The sequence below is a fragment of the Chroicocephalus ridibundus genome, chromosome 2 (assembly GCF_963924245.1).
Source record: "Chroicocephalus ridibundus chromosome 2, bChrRid1.1, whole genome shotgun sequence".
NCBI classification, from domain to species: Eukaryota; Metazoa; Chordata; class Aves; order Charadriiformes; family Laridae; genus Chroicocephalus; species Chroicocephalus ridibundus.
In genome coordinates this window covers 46,069,436-46,084,381 of record NC_086285.1, presented here as the reverse complement: position 1 = coordinate 46,084,381, position 14,946 = coordinate 46,069,436, and the positions used below count along the sequence as shown (strand labels likewise).

At 37.2% G+C, this 14,946-nt stretch overlaps 1 protein-coding gene across 1 annotated transcript in view; it reads left to right on the top strand.

The window, feature by feature from the left end:
• The window catches only part of TOPAZ1 (testis and ovary specific TOPAZ 1), a 41,571-nt gene extending 28,158 nt beyond the window's left edge, over positions 1–13,413 (top strand). Inside the window, exons 14-21 of the mRNA XM_063323918.1 lie at positions 980–1,154; positions 2,692–2,792; positions 4,555–4,720; positions 5,587–5,751; positions 7,215–7,418; positions 8,531–8,714; positions 9,981–10,176; positions 12,777–13,413. Of these exons, the coding sequence (XP_063179988.1) occupies positions 980–1,154; positions 2,692–2,792; positions 4,555–4,720; positions 5,587–5,751; positions 7,215–7,418; positions 8,531–8,714; positions 9,981–10,176; positions 12,777–12,839 (1,254 nt within the window). The 3' untranslated portion in view covers positions 12,840–13,413. The remainder of the gene's footprint in view (positions 1–979; positions 1,155–2,691; positions 2,793–4,554; positions 4,721–5,586; positions 5,752–7,214; positions 7,419–8,530; positions 8,715–9,980; positions 10,177–12,776) is intronic.
• Positions 13,414–14,946: the final 1,533 nt, after the last annotated feature.

Below are 14,946 nucleotides of genomic sequence, written 5' to 3'. Positions count from 1 at the left end.
CTTAAACCATGACTTCTTTTAAACCTACAAGAAATAGCAATTTCTATATCATTTAAAATTAGTGGCCTTTATTGTTAAGTATATTGAGATTATGATAAAATATTTTTATGCAAAGCCATATTGGGGAAAGATTAACTTGCAGGGTAAAACTGTCTTTGACTTTTCTGTGACATCAGTATTAATTTACATACTTGTAGCTTTTATCTTGGTTTTTCACCTAATTCAAAGATTTTATAATTTTAAGCAATTCTTTCCTATGCCTTACATGTGTTGTGCTTGCAATTGGTAGTGTACATCATTCCTCACCAAAAAATTATTTAGTAGATAGAATTCATCTAGTATAAAAAGGCACAATGGTAAAAGGCTGTAATTGGCAACACTAAGCAGGTATTTTAAAGAATAAGAAAATATTATAAACAATTCTTTAATCGGACACTTGCATCTTTCATATTCAAGGGTAGAGTACTTCTTATGCAGGCTTATAATATAGTTTACGTATTATCACACTTACTGCACACATCCTGAGACCAAAATTTAAGAAGGAAAGAACCAGGACTGATTTTTTTTTTACTCCTTTAACACCAAAGTCATCAGTGATCTGGCAAGCAAAAGACTAATTCATATAGAAAATAACCATCAATTTGGCATGCATTGTGGAAAAAAAAAGATAGTAAAATACTGGATGAATGCCAGTTCTTAAATAGGATTAGTAAGTTATGAGCTTCCCCAATTGGGGTCATGACATAAACCAAAAAAGAATTTTGATTTCTTGAGGGGAAAAAAGTGATCAGCAGTCCATGCAAGTTAGGCAATATGTAACTGTGCCATATCGAACATGGTGTTCTTGGCAGCAGCGTTTCATCTGCATCTTTTTTCTGCTTTAAGTCTATCCCAGCTGTATCTCGCGAATTTCAATATATTTTCTGTTTGGTGTTCTGGAGGCAGGGTTGCTTACACTTATCTCTTGCCTTCTTCACAGCATTGCAGGGAAAATAGTGATTGGACGAAGCTGGGAGCTTTGTATGTTAATGCGAGAACTGGATGTGAACATTTTAATGATCTTCAGAAATTGTCTGTATGTATTGCTGAAATACTAACCAGAGATTCTGAGACAGACAGACCAGGAGTTCCTTTTTGTGATTTTGCTGATGCAGGTAAAATAAAGATGTAATAAATGCTTTTTGTTCATTCCTATTCTTTGTAAAGGTTTTAAAAGGGGTAAAAAACCAAATTCATATACTGTTTTCTGAATATTAATTTTATATGCTACAGTATTCAGAATTTCTCGAGGTGCAAATACAATCAGTTAAAATGCTCAATAGAAGCCATTTTCTAGTGGAAGTAAAATCCACAGTGCTTACATTTAAAGTCAAAGTTCTGAAAGAAGAACATTTGAGCTTTGTGAAATCAAGAAGAAAAACCAAAATCGCTGTCTTTTATAAGAATGACCTATTCTCAGGACAAAGGCAAATGTATTAAGTATTGCCATATGAAGTGTCACAACTCTTAATAGCATAAATAAACTTTAGAGATGTAAATACAGCTATAGGTATATTTGTGTATTTCCAAACACATTGAACAGGGTTACATCATGTACTTTTTTATTTTAGTAATTTAGATTTTCAGAATTATTTCATTCTCTGAAGAACCAAGAGCTGGTTCAACAAAATACCTTCTACTTTTTTTTAATAGTTCTGGCAGGTTTTCTTACCCCTTTCCTCCCTATGCCTCTTCATTTACATATCTGTATCATTCTTCCTAATAAGTTTGCAGAAAGTTGATGCTCAGTGAAGTGTCAGTGGGATGTTAAAGCATTTTATAATGGATGACTTGCATCTTTTTCAACCTGTACTAACTACTAAAACACAATGAATATTTATTCAAGATATGTGACATGACCTTTCTGACCGCAGACTTTAATATTATAAAATAGCTACTGCAGCTTCCTGTTGTGACACAGACAGAAGATTTTGGTGGGGCTTGGAACTTAGTCTGTCTTCGCTAGAACAGTGGTCTCCAAACTTATAGGTACCTCTATCAGTAAAAAATATTTGAGCGTTCACCCTCAATTTATTTATTTACAAATTATGTACGTGTACTACTGCACTAATACATTAAACACATTATAAAACATACACAAAAATAGAAATTAAAAAGATGAGATGAAGATGAAATAAACACTACTTTTAAAAATATTTTATTTTCTTTATTTTTATTTTTTAATGGTACAAAAAATATTTTCTTCCCACACCTGAACGGATTGTTGTGCTCACACCCCACTTTGGAGACCACTGCTCTACAATACCAACAGTGCTTCCAAAGTGGTCGTATAATATGGTTGGGAAAACTTGTAATTACTCAGTTCGGTAATTGCCATCATGTCATCATGGTGCCAGAAATTAAAAACTTATACTTTACAAATAATGACGTTACCAAATTATGACATAATGTGTCCAAGCATACTATGGATGAATTAGACCATGACATTATGAAATAGTGTCTGATTAAACTATAGTTATTTACCCTCCTTCTGCTGTTAAGACTCAGGACTTTGCTACTTTCAATGGCAAATATCTCAGAAACTACATTTAATATTTTCACAATGACCGTGTTTTTCAAGTGTGTAATTTCTTTAAAACTGCATTTACACGTAAAATAAATTTTTAAAAATACTTTTTTTTTTCTTTTCAGTAATAAAAAATTCACAACATAATGAAGCAGACAGAATTTTCATTGGAAGGATTGGGATAAGTGTAATGTATTCTTATCACAAAGTACTGCAGTGGATAAAGGTATACTGGACTATAGGAACCTGAGTGGAAGAAAAAGAATGAGTCATTTCTTTTCTAGTTTTTTAAATGTGTTTCTCTAGTTGAATGGCTGGATGTACCACCTGCCTCCCAACCATCTTAGTACTTCTTAATTGTCCAGTAGTTTTAATTGTCCATAGCAGTTTTCTATGGAGCCCATCATAACTTTGTCTTGCAACTGAGAAACTTGATTGTTTAGGTTCACCTTTTGATTTCTCTGAGCTAAGGATGAATCTGGATTAGGAGATAGGTCTTCCTGAGATTCTGGGGTGAGGTGCTGATGGGATTGTTTCCCAGAAATGTCACTTCCTTCTGTCTGGCAATACTGCTGTATTTCTGAGACCTCCCAACTCAAGCAATAGTTACAGAAGTTTGAGTGGGCCCTTTCCTGCACCGATGCTTCTGAACCTGACCTCAAATGGAATGGATAAGGCCAGGAAGACAGAAGGGAAGCATAGCAAGGCTGCTACTGCACTTGGTGAACTGCTCATTCCCCAGAACATCACTAGAAATGCTTTTCTTCCAGTGAATCTAGGGTTCGAAGTTCTGTGAATCCTGCAAAGACTCAGACCTCACAAAGAAATGCCGTTTATAATCCTTTCTTTGCTTTCAAATATTACAGAGCACCATGGTTAAGGGACTAGACCTTTCACTGGATGTTTTACACTGTTTAGGCCTCATGCAGTATTGATCATAAGTTCACTGCAGCAAGATTCATTTCAGTGTTAAATTTGCCTTTTTTCTTCCTGAAAGGAAGCGGTGTATACCGGCTAGATCCTCTACGTGACCACCAATACAAACCACCAGTGATTTTGGAGTGTATTTTGGTCAGTGATGACATTCTGAACTTCACCTTGTGTCAGTGTGCCGTCACCTCATTGATACACCCACTAAGCAAGAGCTGAAACCTATCTAGTTTGGAGTTTCATTTGTGTTGCTTGACCAGCAAGGCACAGCCAGACAGGACAAGTGCTGAATCCGGACTATTCTTGCCTTGCTGGGGATGTTAATTTGATATCCCACCCTGACTCAATCATCATCTTTTTTTAGATTGGTCAGATCTTAATTATTTTTGAGACTGCTGCCTTTCTTCCATCTTTGACTGAAAAGGCCAACCAAAAATTTGTTAAGAGGAAGCTTCTGTAGGAAACCAGTCTAAATATCAACCTGGAATATGATGATAAAGTTGTTGGGTGTTATACTGTTGGCCAGATAGGCCCAACTTTTTGCAGCTTATTGTCCTGCTGGGTACAACTACCAGTGTTTTCTTTGGCTTATGCTGGAGTAATTATTTCAGTTTAACGATTATGCCTCTGCAAAATGAAAACTCCCTGTATAATCTTTTTAGAATTTTATAGGTTGTGTAGTGCTGAATGGAATCAAGAGTAAAAATACTAATATACTAACGTACATAAATACAAATGAATTACAAAGTATATTAAAAATACTGTCTAGGAACATTATAAAGAAAAAATAATGTTATAGGGAATAGTGTGCTGGGAACTGTTCAACAATGGGCTGGTGGTGGGTTTTTTTTGCCTACACAGTCAAAAAAAACTTATTATTCATTAGAAATTTTACTATACTTTTTTTTTTCCCCAACTCAGTTTGGATAACTAAACTGGTGCCTATACATCTATATCACCAAATTAAATCTGCTGTATTTTGTGTAAATATACTCTGTGTTCAGTGTTATCGCTCCTTTCTCTGACCTTTCCCCTTTCCCTTCTCCCTCTTATGCTAGGGAAGGAAGGTTTTGGATAAGTTGCATGAGAAGCAGATACATTTTACAGTCTTGAAAGGACTTATAGGCGCAGAGAGGTTAGCATCAAGATGTCAAATTGTTAATAAAGCTGCAGAAATCTTTCTTAAAACTGGAAGTTTGGATGGAGCGGTGTGGGTATTGAAAGGTAAGCTTGTCTTATAAAAAACTGAGATTTTATTTAAATTTGAACAGTCACCTTCTATGACAGATTTCAGATAAAAGTTATGATCTGGCCAATGTTATTAAATAATGTTAATAATATTGGGACAACAAAAATAAAATGCTGTCCATCTTACTGGTTAGCAGTCTTCTTGATATGTATAAGAAATATTATGACTAATACCATATTTTTTTTCAGAAAAGTTTTTAGTAGTCTGTTATCAAGACCAATCTACTCAAAAGCCTACCATAATAAGGGAGGGGTGCATCTTAGAAAGTGACCGTGCCCCATGTACCTTTCCTTTCAGCCAGGTGACGTTCAGCGTCAAAAAATTTTCAGGCTTCGGTCAAGGCGTAGTTTCTTTAGCCCTCACAATATCCACATTTAGTAAAATAGCTTTAGAACAGTACCATATTTCTGCAATTAAATAATGCATAATTACTGGCTTTTTGGAATTCTGATCTGCTGAAAAGAGAAGAAATTCAGAAGTATAAACAAGAATAGAAGGTGTTCTATAAAGTAATATTGAGGATCTAAAATTTGCTACTCAATTTTATATATGTATATAGATATTTATGTATTTATGTACACACTTATATATATGCCACTCACAGTCCATTTACTACCATGATATTTAGTAAAAGGGGTTATTTACAATATGAAGGTTCAGAGAATCAATCTGAGAAGTATTGGTGATAAGGAACAAATTATTAATAACTAGAACTCCATTTTCTGTGAAATTCTGAAATTTGTTTTCTGCTACAGTTTACAGTATATTTTTAATGGCCAAAAGTCTCAGCGTCCAGCAGTTTCAGTTCATAGAAATAACACTGCACTGTTGCTTGCCACAGAGTCAGAGTGGACAACAAATGCACCATTGTGGCCCTGTGATAAAATGGACATCCTCAATCGACATAATCTGTTATGTACACTAGTGGACAAATACTTGGGGAAGAGTTTATACAGGCAGGCATTTGAAGTTCTGCAGAACTTACCAGGTTTTCAAAATCATTCTGGTAAGTAAAGAAAAAGATACTGTATTAAGAGCTAAAAATTGAATAGATGATTCTGTACTGTTCTTTTTGTTTGTTTTCTGGCTAAAATTTGTTGAAGAAGATGGTTTAGACAAGGCCGTTTTTTTCCCCCCTGAAGAGTGTAGGCTCAGTTAAAGTATGTATTGTACTCTGCAGCTGTTGCCACATACACACATGCACGTACATGCACACAGTTTATACACATCTTCTTTTTTTCAATTGGTTCTTTTACACAGGGCAACAGGAAAGACCCGCTAAATTTTTAAGGATCATTCACAGTCTATACAATAACTTAAAATAGGGATATCATTGATTGATTCGTTTCATCTTCACTTCAGATGAATGCATTGGTGTTTTCTGTAACTGAACTAGCTAACCAAGGCTGCTTTTACACACCATGTTAAGAACTGAGTGCTCTTTTGGACTCAACTTATCTGAAAAATTTTGGATGTGTATTTCAAGAGGAGATGGGTAGTTACTTAGGTTCTGCTGAGGAAACCTCAGTTGATTTCCTATGTGTAGGTCTCACTCTTATTGCCAGTGTATGTTAGGAAAGCTTAGTTGGAAGACCATCTACTTAGAGAATCCTAAAAGTATCTGGTCCTCTGAGGTGTGAGGTGGATACAAGGCTGCTCAGTCCTGCCAAAAGGGACAGTTGGAGGGAAGTGGACAGTTCAGAGTACGAGTAGAAGCAGAACTCGAAGCACCACAGTGAATTCTGTTGGTGCAAATTTTAAGTCTGAGGCATCAGGTGAAGATTCTATTTATAGGCTTGGACAAATTAATGTATTTTTATCTGATCCTGTTGGTTTTGGCAGCAAATTATTACTTGGATCTTAACAGTTCTCTTTCACAACATGAATGAACTAACTATGAAAAGACTTCTGTTCCGCTTTGCTGTTAGAAGCAAGAATCATAGAATCACAGAATGGTTCCCCTTGGAAGGGACCTACCTTAAAGATCATCTAGTTCCAACCCCCTGCCATGGGCAAGGACACCTCCCACTAGACCAGGCTGCGTAAAGCCCCATCCAGCCTGGCCTTGAACACTTCCAGGGATAGGGCACCCACAACTTCACTGGACAACTTGTTCCAGTGCCTCACCACTCTCACAGTAAAGAATTTCTTCCTGATATCTAATCTAAATCTCCCCTCTTTTAGTTTAAAACCGTTACCCCTCATCCTATCACTACACTCCCTGATAAAGAGTTCCTTCCCATCTACCCTGTCGGCCCCCTTCAGGTACTGGAAGGCTGCTGTAAGGTCTCCCTGGAGCCTTCTCTTCTCCAGGCTGGATCACCCCAACTCTCTCAGCCTGTCTTCATAGCATAGGTGCAGGTAGCTGATAGCATAGAGTCCTGATTTAGGTACTGATTGAGAAGCGATCCTTCAATTAGATTTGCATTTGACTTAATTCAGTAGTTAATATTCTTCATTTTGTTTCAGATACTGTAGATGTTTCTCAGTACAGCTCCCTTTTTAACAACCTGATAAATGCCTGTTTTGAGAGCAAGAACCTCGGGGTGTCATCTTCTGCAATAGACTTCATGCTTTCAAAAAACATAGCAATTGATATTTTTCTACTTAGAGGATTAATCACAGCTTTGGGAAGAAGTTCTTTGTGGTCTAAAGCTAGGACCTATTACAAAAGTAAGTTGCTTCTTAAACAATATCGTTCCCTTATGTTCTTTAGATAACATATGCTCATAACAGCTCAGTATGTTGGGGAGAAATGGGTAACAGTTTAATTTGTAAAAAGAAAACGGTACTTTCTGTATCACTATCAGGAGTTTATTTGTAAACAAAATGTTTATTGGGAAATAGTGACGGCTGAAAATACGAATCAGTGCATACTACCTGTCATGAAATAGATGTAGCAATAACATTAACTTTTCACATTCGATTTCAGAATTTTAAAAATGTGAACCTTTAAATGGTTAAAAAGTGCATAATCTTCACTTTTTTATCTAGGCAAATTAGATTTCTTTATACTTATGTTTAGAGCTGGTGGTAAAAGCGTTACTATTTAAGATTTGAGAGGTCTGGCTAAGAAGTTTATCCTAACTAAAAGAGAATTTCTTTCAACTAAAAGCTAACAGTCTGTGATTATTTTCAACTCCCCACTTCTGAGCTAAGATAATACTGGGTGTGCCACTCTGATAGGGTCCACCTATCTCTCCATTTTGTCCCATTATTTACTGTTTGATTCCATTGTAGTATTGTGGTGGTTAGCAGGCTACTTAAGGAGTCCGTCCTGGGAGGGATGGATGCTTGGCTTTGTTAACATCGAAATGATTTTTTCCTCACCTCTTTTTTTTTTTCCTCACCTCTTCTTTTTTTTTTTTTTTTTTTTTTTTTTTTTTTTCCCCCCCTGAAATGCTATACTGGTTGGGTCTCTGGGATCACTTGGCAGAGGACAGGGAAGCAAAGGGGGAGATGCTGTTCAGAGGTCCTCTCACTGTGATCATAGTTAATAAAGCTTCTCTTTGACCTGTCGTTGTTACGTACTTGGAGGCTCCAGATTTCTGACAGAGCTTTTTAATCATCACTGATAATATTCATTGATAAAAATAACATTTTACAACAGTGCATACTATTTTCTGTGTACTCAAATCAGGCCATTTCACAGGTGAAATAATAAAATCCATTAAGAGGTTGGGAAGGGGGGTGTCCACATTCTTAGCCACGTACTGAAGAAAACAGAACTATGTTCAGTATCGGTAATCCTAATTAATTCCTTAAATTTCTGTATTTACTCTCAGGTGCTTTATCATTGGGTTGCTACCCACCACTGCAGGGAAATTTATATCACAAACTTTTGACGGTTCCATCTTACTTGTCTGAGGTTGAGATGCTGTTGGCCATTGAAATATTTCTTGTTTCAAATGCCAGTGATATTCAAAGTCCAATGGCTGCTAGTCAGACTCTTCAAATAATACTGAAAAGGTTTGTTGTCAGTTATGTACCATTTTGATTGTATTTATCCGTGTGATCGTGTAATTAATGAGAGATCTAATTTTCCATTGGCTGGGAAAGAGTGCTTGGTTTTAAACTTGTTTTTAATCCTTGTTTCTAAACTGGTTATAGAATAGTAGATGTTTGGCAGTTTTTTATTATTAGTTTTACATGTGAGCGGCAGAAAAGTAATTGTTCCAGAGTGATATTGGCCTGTGTTCTCTAACTGTGTCTACCACACTAAGGGTGTACTGTATCTTCACAACCAGGATAGCTTGATATCTTGGTGTATGGATTCTTGTGTTGTGGTTAAGCAGTGGAGTAGAAGGGCACAGTCAAAATGTTACTCTAACATTTCTTGGCTGTTTTTTGGAAAGTGCATGTAGACATTTTACTTGGTTCTCTTTATAGGGGATATCTCAATATTAAATTTGCTAGATTTTTTTCCCCCTTCCTGTGAGACTTAATACCTTCAGATAAAAATGTGGGGGTTTGCTTTTTCCTTTTGTCCATAAACCACAAACCACTGGCACTAGATTATACCTATAATTAATTTTTCAAGACCCCATTTTCTGGCTCAGCATCAAAATGTGAAACTCCATAGAAAAGCTACATTTGTTAAGAAGGATGAACGGGGACATCTCAAACTCGAGTAGTCTGTCTTCCTTCCCCTCTACCTTTCCCAACGAGTACTTGTCTTAATTTTGTTCTTTTGATAAATGAGAAGTTTTTTATCTCTTGTTTTCACATGTATGCTATTGTACCTCTGCTTGTTTGCTTAAAGAGTAAATTCTGCTCTTGCAGAAACATCAGCATGTCACTGAGGCCCGTCCTTATTCCAAAAGTGTTTACATGCCAAAAATCACTAATCCTTTTGGAGTCAATCACGTACACGAATTCTTGATATATCCAGTTCATAAAATGGTTTACACTCCTTTACTGAGTTTTCCAGTCTGGAGTCGAACATTTCTTCATGATATGTGCTATGAATGTTGCAGACCTACTTTGCACTGGCATTAAATCCTATTACTTTTCATTACTGTAAAGTATGTTAAAAATATACTTTTTCTAACTTTTTAATTCTTCAGAATAATCAGCTAAAATTTGTCTAGAAATTAACATAATCTATTACAAGTGAAGTGAACACAAGACATTATTTTAATGTTTTTGTAATCTTGTTGCCAGTATAAAATGTCAGGCAAGTGACACGGGGCCTGTATGGTACCTAATTTTGCATTTGTGAAAATTCACTTGCAGAAGTGAAGATCAGACAGTTCAGAATAACAGGGACTATCAAGCGGCAGTGGAGAGACTGATCCTGGCTGCTCGTGTATCTGATCCAAAGCTTTTTCTTAAGCATATGACAATGAATGTTAACATGGAAGAAGTTTACAGCTTGGACCTTACATCTGCTCTAAAATGGCTTCAGGAGAATATGAAATGGGCTGGGAAGGTCTGGCTGTTTCAGTAGTCATTAAAAAGTAAAGATTTTTGGTTTATAATGGTTAAAGCGATCATTGTTGAAAATAATACAAATTAATAAAGGCAGTTCCCACTGGGTTCAGGCTGCGCCTTACTGATTTACAGCAAGGCTTCAAACTCAAGTTGTGTTTTTAAATACTTATATTGATGATAATGCAGATAGTAGCACAGAAATAGTAATTTTTTTCCCTAACTATATATATTGTTACACTGACTTACATAGATGTTTTGTAATGGCATGATTAGATAATGAGGAAGGTGCAGCCTCAGAACCTACATTCTCCTTTTTTACGTAGAATCTAGCACTAACTGTTACTCTTCTCCCAGCAGGTGATAGTATATAAGTGCATTGATTGAGTGCATCTACTGTTCTTGAGTAAGACGTTTTCCACATTGCTTCACAGTCTGTAGAAGTAATACGTTTCCTTTTTGTCTTCCTCACAGTATCTTGTGAGGATATTGTCCCATCTGTGTGCCTCTTAGATCTTAATTTCCTTACTCCAAAAAAACAATAAAAAGCACTGAGGATAAAATAGCTTCAAAATCACTTGAGACATGCCTGATTTGGGATACCTTCCTTCACAGAACTGAGAGAGTTTATGCAAATTGCTCATGGCTGAAGGTTTAGTTGTGTCTTGTTAATAACTTGTATATGGCTTCACATTTGTATATATGCATATTTACACTGAAAAGGAAAACTTGCTTTCTCCCTTGATTGTGCTCTTAGAGGGAAATGGTTTTGTCCATTTTTTAGTTTCTGCCAACTGCAAGATGAGATGGAGGCATCTAGCAAGCTGTTTCTAGCCTTCCTGGTTCTTCAGGAATTCTTTTTTCCACCTGCAAATCCTGAATCAGATTCAGAGCATGAATTGCTTAAGTCACTCTTCATCTACTGATCTGCAGCCTGAATAAGAAGAAACAAACATTTCATATCGAAAAACTCTCGTGGCAAATCAGTGGGACTTCTGTCAATGTAGATACAGAACCTGAGCTCCCCCCCTTCACCAACATGCCAATAATAGCAGCTCTTTTTGTCCTGCTCTCCATCCTCTTTAGGGTTTTTTGTGCTGAAAATTTCTGCTTTCTTGGGTATAGAAGTTCCTGGGTTTTTAAGGCTCTTCAATCATAAGTGAGATCAAGATGGTGACGTAAGCCCTCAATATTTGAAAAATCTTTCCTCCTTGGGCGCAGCATGTGTCTCTTCCCCATTCCAGCAGCGTTCTTGCAGTTGTGCTTTGAGCCTCTGAATCATGAACGCCATCATGATCTTAGCGATGGATGTTTGTGGAGGGTTTTGGAGGGGCGTTGGTGTTTTTTGGTTTGGGGGAATTGCCACGTTAGTCTTGAGGTCCATGCGATTAATCTGATCGACAGTTGTTAGATTCCTGACCCTCTTCAGGGTCAGGTCCTGACACTTTTCAATACCACTGCTCATCCACTCTGTCTAGGAGTTGCTGCTGGTAAGAGAGAGGTTTGAATCTGATGACCACCAAGATCACTGCCTTCCTCCTGTGCCACTTGCACAGAAAAATGCAAGGATAGAGGCTCTTGTGTTTTCCCAGGGTATCGTTCTTCTGTAGAGATCTCATCTGCTTTCCTTCTCAAAAACGGTAGATTCAGTACTAACAATCAGATGGCATTTCTTTAAAAGCCTCTTGCCTCAAAATTTCTCCTAAAGAAGAGTTGGCACTAATTCAAACAGACTTTGAGTTCCACCACTTGGTATTCACCAAGATGGCTCTGCCATTCATAACGCTATCCACCTGGTCAAATCCAGTAGGATTCTGCTGCTTTTGTTTCCTAGTAGCTGAACGACAGGGTAAGAAGTGGTCAGGTTTCACATATGGGATCTAAACTGATGGTCTTCAAGCCACTCCAGCGTTAGTGGCAAGAGCAATTTTGGAAGGTTTCAACACACTAAAACGGGCAGTGAGAAACTAAGTCATTTTTCGCTAATTACTTTTTGTAAGATCCTTTGTAGCTTAATCTTCCTTGGAATTAGACAGAGGCTATCTGAACGTCAGCTAAATCCCACATTTCTGCAAGCGGTACCAGATGTGGCTAATACTGTGTTTGAGAGACGCAGAAGGACAAAATTCTCTTAGTAATCTCTCTGGCTTCAAAGCGTGGGATGTTCTAGAGACAGCATTATTTTTTCCATTATAAGCAACCTTGAATTTTCACTTAGATCATCCCCAGAAAAAAAAATCCAAATGTTGCTTTATTTTTCAGACAGAGGTTAATCATTGACCTTCTAGCTTAACTTGGAACTGTATAAAATTTGTGCAATGTTTTGGCTCCATCTCCTGAGAATCATCTTCAGCTGATAGGATGAAATCTCAGTCATGTTTTAACTAGTGCATCTGGTGTTTCTGTCAATAGAGTGTTTCTCCCTATCACCATGATAAATCAGTAGGCAATTTAAAGAACTTTACTGTTAAAGTCCTGTATTTCAGAGTTTTGTACTGTCTGGGTCTACTTGAAATACCGTACAAATCTGGTCATTTTCATGGGTATCAAAATGGCAGAAAGGTTTCTTAAGCAACATTCTTGGTACCGTTTTGGTGACAGAAATTGCATGTGCCAAACAGGACAAAACTCCAATGTGGAATGGAAAAAAGCCTGGAAACATGAAAAAATGTTCCAATGAAAACTTTTAAAGTTCAGTACAACAGAGACAATGCAGTTTTGTAGAGCCAGCCACTCGGTAGATAATATCCATATTTTTGCTTTTCCCGAGGTATAAGTTACTGTTTCTTAGTAGCTGAATGAACTTCTGTGTTTGAGATTAAGCAACTTGTTTGATATATTTAATTTTTCATATAGGAAATAAAATGTACGTTTACCTGTTTGCAGAGAGAGAGAGACAGAAGAATGTGCAAAAAAACCTTTCCTGTGCTGCACTCAGTAGCTAGGTGTAGACAACGCTGTGATCCTTCAGTATGTTGTTAGATACATGAGAAAAGTCCCTTTGTGAAAATCTTTCTCCAGTTTTCACTGATTACAAAGTATGCTCTTGGAAAGATTACTTTTGTTAGCTAGGGACAGTTTTCTTGTAACTAAAACAGAATAATGTTGTTTGTAAGGCTTAACCACTATTTTATTTCAAAGCATTGATAGTTTTGAGAGTTTCTTAACACACATCGGAGGCAGAGGTGAGAAGCTGGAAACAGAAGCTTGATAGTTCTACAATGTTTTATAAAGAGCAATTGCGGGGGGGATCATTTTGGAGGAGTTGTTAAGATGTTAATAAACGTTTTTTATTCTTTATACGAAGTATCCAAAATATCTGTGAGTCAGTACTGTCATTAAATTATTTCATTCCGTTCAGATCCCTGCGATTAATATTCTTAGTTATGCATGAGGATAGGCAAATGGCAAAGTAGACGTGGAGTCTCTCGTAACTACTACAAGAAAAGCAGGAGGAGGTTAAGAATGTGTGAAATCAGTCAGACTATGCAGTTTTTCACCAGGTCATAGAACATAATGTAGCAAATGCTCATGAATAAATTGGGCTGAAACTCCCAGCTGTGGACATGGCCAGCTTCCAGTTTTAACTACAGCCTCCAGTGGAGGCTACAGGGAGGCCAATGGGCTGTGCTCAATTCACTGAAGAATCCTAATGGATGTTGGTGAGAGTTTCATGTGAGGAGAAAGAGTAAAATTAAATGTCACTGGTGTAGTAATCAAACTTTCAATTACCAAAATCTTAATGCAATACTCCTCAGCTTAGTAAAATATGGCCACATTAAGAGCAATTACTAGTTTACATTTTTGTCCTTCCACATTCTCCAGACGCATTTTGCATCTTTGTGGGGTTTGGGTTGGTTTTTTTTGCAAATCCCAGATCTGCATTTGTCAGTCGGACCCCGTCTGCATTTCTCTCTTTTCTAAAATGCCTAGTATGATGAGCAGTATCAAAAATTAACGCTGACATCATTGGCCTCAGAGCTCCTGTACCATTGTGTGTGATGGGACTGGAGAAACTGATGCCACTTTTTGACCCCCTGCAGACCGAGGAGCAGAACAGAAACAAAGGAGCGAGGAGAAAACGGCTCAGTTGCCGCTTGTAGCAACTTTACTGCAATGCTTAAAATTCTCTGTCTGGTCGGGGACAAGAGGTAGTCAAAATACAGACTTCTTCAGATGTTAATTTTATCTGGCATAAAACAAGCTTTCCATTCTGAAATGTCTGTGCTGCGCTTGCTGAGCCAGTGGGATGTATCCTGGGAAGGGATAGGGAATGACGAGACCAGCTAAAGCCACAATGCTACTCCCATAAAATATTGTGGTGATATTCAGAAGCAGTTAAGTGTTGAGATCTTTAGCTAAAAAGAAGGAATTAATTCCTGTGCTCAGGGGGACGGGTTCCCCTGGCTCTGTTTGAAAATGGGTGCCCTACACAGTGGAGCTGGTATCTGGGAGTGTCACCTGCTGATTACCTCTCCCAATTTATTTTATGCCTCAGCAAGTTAAAGGAAATCCCGGGTGAAATGAACAGCACACTTTTCTGTTGAATCAATTAAATTTATTTTCCCATCTGCATAATTATGCAACCAATTTGCTTACATAACTGATGGCTTCTATCAGGAGGCAAAAAACATGCTGCACATTATGGAAATTATGCAAATCCCCCACAGGTTGTGAGAGTGTTAACTTGATTTAAAGCTTCACTGAACTACAGATAGTTCCTAAACCTTGTCAGTCCTCTTTTTAACCTTTTCTGCCTAGAAATACGATA